This window comes from Pleurodeles waltl, chromosome 4_1 (genome assembly GCF_031143425.1).
Source record: "Pleurodeles waltl isolate 20211129_DDA chromosome 4_1, aPleWal1.hap1.20221129, whole genome shotgun sequence".
Classification (NCBI taxonomy): domain Eukaryota; kingdom Metazoa; phylum Chordata; class Amphibia; order Caudata; family Salamandridae; genus Pleurodeles; species Pleurodeles waltl.
In genome coordinates, this window is record NC_090442.1 from 1,001,490,052 (window position 1) to 1,001,493,335 (window position 3,284).

General features: G+C 50.5%; 1 protein-coding gene across 1 annotated transcript; it reads left to right on the plus strand.

The window, feature by feature from the left end:
• The first annotated feature begins 233 nt into the window (after window positions 1-233).
• CCDC71L (coiled-coil domain containing 71 like) lies at window positions 234-2,446 on the plus strand. The gene has a single exon (XM_069229846.1). It carries the CDS (start codon window positions 456-458, stop codon window positions 1,134-1,136), a length of 681 nt encoding a protein of 226 aa, XP_069085947.1. The 5' UTR covers window positions 234-455; the 3' UTR covers window positions 1,137-2,446.
• Window positions 2,447-3,284: the final 838 nt, after the last annotated feature.

Here is a 3,284-nt window from a genome sequence, read left to right on the forward strand (position 1 = left end):
ACCAAACGCTCATTTTCATTCGTCATCTACGAATTCAAACAATGGAGCGACCCAATCCCTTTTAAGGTCACGATTCGTAAACTTAGCTAACCTTCCCCCCACTCCCCCTGGATACAAATACGACGTCACCACCAGTCTGACCAATCCTAACACCACTGATGCTCAGACAGCCAATCCACGGCGGCGCCAGCTACTGAGCGGGCGGGCGTATTTCAAAGCGCCCACTATATCACACAAAGCACTCGGCGGCGCCGATGAGTCCATTTTGTGTTTGGTGCCCGCGCCCTCCTCCCGCGTGGCCAGAGGAGGCGGCGATGGGATAAGAGGAGGCAGAGACGCCCAACTCACCCTCCCAGCTCTACGCTCCCCGCCGCTTGGCGTCCGCTCACACCGGCAGGCTGGCGCTCCGTCAAGAGGGAGAGCGCAGGGAGCGCCGCGTCCGCGCCGCTCAGCGGATGCGCTGCGCCGACATGGAGGACGAGAAGGTGGTGTACTCGCGCTCACAGCTGCTGTACGCCCAGCCCGCCCTGGAGAGCGCCTTCGAACTCTTCATGCCGCAGTCCAAGGACTTCATGAGCTCGGACACGGAGCTCTGGAACTTCCTCTGCAGCCTGAGGCACGAGTTCTCGCCGGTCATCCTGCGCAGCAAGGACGTCTACGGCTACTCGTCCTGCCGTGCTCTGGTGCCCCAGCCCGGGCAAGTCGCCGCCGGCCCCCGCGCCTCAAAGACTGGACCCGCTGGGCCGAGCAAGGCGCCCGCAAAGAGGAAACGCGGCTACTGCAAGTGGGCGCCCAGGAAGCGGCGGCGCGCCGGCCGTGGAGCGGGCAGCACCAGCGGGGGCGACGAACACGAAACGAGTAGCACCACCAGCAGCGGCGGCAGCTGCAGTAGCGGCCGTAGCAGCCCCCTCGCGGCTCCGGCGAACCCGGCTACCTACCTGCACCTGGGCCGCTCCCTGGAAGAGATCTGGGAGGCGGCCACCCCGCGCCTGCCGGCCAGCTTCCCCCGCATCCATGTGCGGGACGTGTCGTGCGAGGCCAGTCTGGCGGCTGCACGGCGCCAGGCACAGCACATCCTACGGGTCAACCTGGAGCCCGTGGTGCGCATCCGCCGCTTCCCTGTGGCCTGCCTCTAGCGCCGCGAGGGAGTTGTTTACAGACCGCACCGCACTTTACCGACTGCCCCCCCCCTCCCTCCAAATGCCCTACCTCATGGCCCCAGCATCCAAATACAGCCCTTCGCCGACTGGGTTTTTGCCCCGACCCCACCTCGCTGTTCTTTAATGGTAGGGGTGACTTTTGCACTAAATATACAGCCAGGCCAGAAAGCCCCTTTGGCCCAGCTGTGACGCTGTCTTCCTGGTGCAAGACGATAACTTGCCCCCACATGCGGGCGGGATAAGGGGCTGGGGTTGAATCTCGTGGAGAGATTTTTTTCTTTTTTTTTCCTCCTTACGGCTGAGCTTGGGTCCATATGAACTTTTTGTATCTAAGACAATGTAACTTTTTAGGAGAGCGTTTGGGATGAGTGCTATGACTAGTGTCGAGAAATCCAGTGTGGTTTCGGGGTGCCAACTCAGTGTACTTTGTTGTAACGTTTGCACGTTCCCCTGGGCGTTCTCCCTGAATCTTAGGATGGTCACGTTTACACATTCGATAACGTTGCTTACAACTTCCAGCTGTCACGTCACACGGAAGGGGCTGGTGCCCCGTACCCGAGGGGGGCCCCATCAAGCCTCGCCGCAGCATACAAACCTTGGTGCTATGTAATCGTGTTGAGATGGAATAGTCTCGCGGGCTCCATCCACGTGGATATGTGATGCAAGTGCCTTTAAACGTTGCTAAGTCCGGAATCTTGAGTTATAGCCAGCATTTTTATGCAGCTGTGGTAATATTTTTGGGGTGGATTTGGTACCAAAACACATGGTTATCTAAACTATTTACGCAGCGTTTCTTACAATGTAATGGCATAGCAGTATTTTTCTTTTCCGTAAAAAATAACTTTGTGCCCCGAGGTTACGCTGGAAGTGACTGTAGGACTATAATAAAGCTGGCACAGAGAAGTGTTCCTTTAGGAGCTGTGGAGTTATAAAATCGAATCCATGTTTAAAGTAGTCTGAAGTTTTAATGCTACAATGTAGTGTGCAGTACGTTAAGAGCCAATGCAGGGCTTCTGCCCGCTATCACTTTTTTTCAGTGAACAGTTCTCTTTTTTTTTTTTATACGAATTTGCCCCCAACGCCACCTGTAAGGTGTCCACTAAGTTGACCTAATTTGTATATTAAGTACAAACCAATTTCTTAATACCATGCGAGTTTGTGCGAAACTCCTATCAGATAAGTGAAACTTAATTTCTAGCTATGTGAATTTCAGAACAATTGAATGCATATGCAACTTTGATTTATTTTAACTTATTTGAATGTAAATAAAAATACTGGAACATAAATAGCGCAAGTGTTGATTTTCATATTGGCAAGCTTAAATAAGAAGCAAGCTCTTGAACAAAGAAAGTACATGGCTCGCCAATGAACATACTATACTTTTGGAGACCTGCATCTTGTTCTTGAGTGCCTCCACTCGACAGCTAAAAATAGGCTTCACATGTTGGTTTTCGTAGTACACGAGATGTCTCTTGCATGTAAATATTACCATGTGTTACCGCTTCTTCCATCACAAGCACCATTACTATAACAATCACTATTACCACAACATTCCTTACATGTTTGTCCCCAGGTAGGACACAAGTTCATATATATTGTGATCGTAATGTGGGGGGAACGCTTTTTGGTACATAACATTATTTCTTACAGGTGCATTATAGTTGATTCTGATTCGAGTCTTGGAAAGATGTGTGAAAAACTAACTCTTATTTTCAGATCCAACAGCGTCTAAGCTATTAGTTTCCATTCTTTGACATTGATCTAGGTCTTGCTGTCACATAGCTGTATGATGGACAACAGGGACAGCATTATTCTTTTGTGAACCATAACTGCTTTTTATAGAACCTTGTGCTGTCTTCATCCACTAGCTCTGGAGTGTTAGTGTCGCACTACAGTGGTTTTCATTTTTCCAATTCTGCATATGCAGTGAATGTTAAGCCGTTTAGATTGAGTGCCAAGCCTTGATGGTTTTAAGTCCAATAGAGGTGAATTCTGGGCAGATGAATTTAACTTTGTATCACTCCCATTGCTAAACCAATTTGCAGTTTTGGCTTTGCACTTAGTCTGACGATGCCTGTTATAGGTGTATTATTTCCTTGACAAAGTTGCTCAGAGATCAGTTTT

Bases quoted from the DNA above. Each gene is read 5' to 3' on its own strand.
- CCDC71L (XM_069229846.1), top strand. From the start codon at position 456: ATGCGCTGCGCCGACATGGAGGACGAGAAGGTGGTGTACTCGCGCTCA.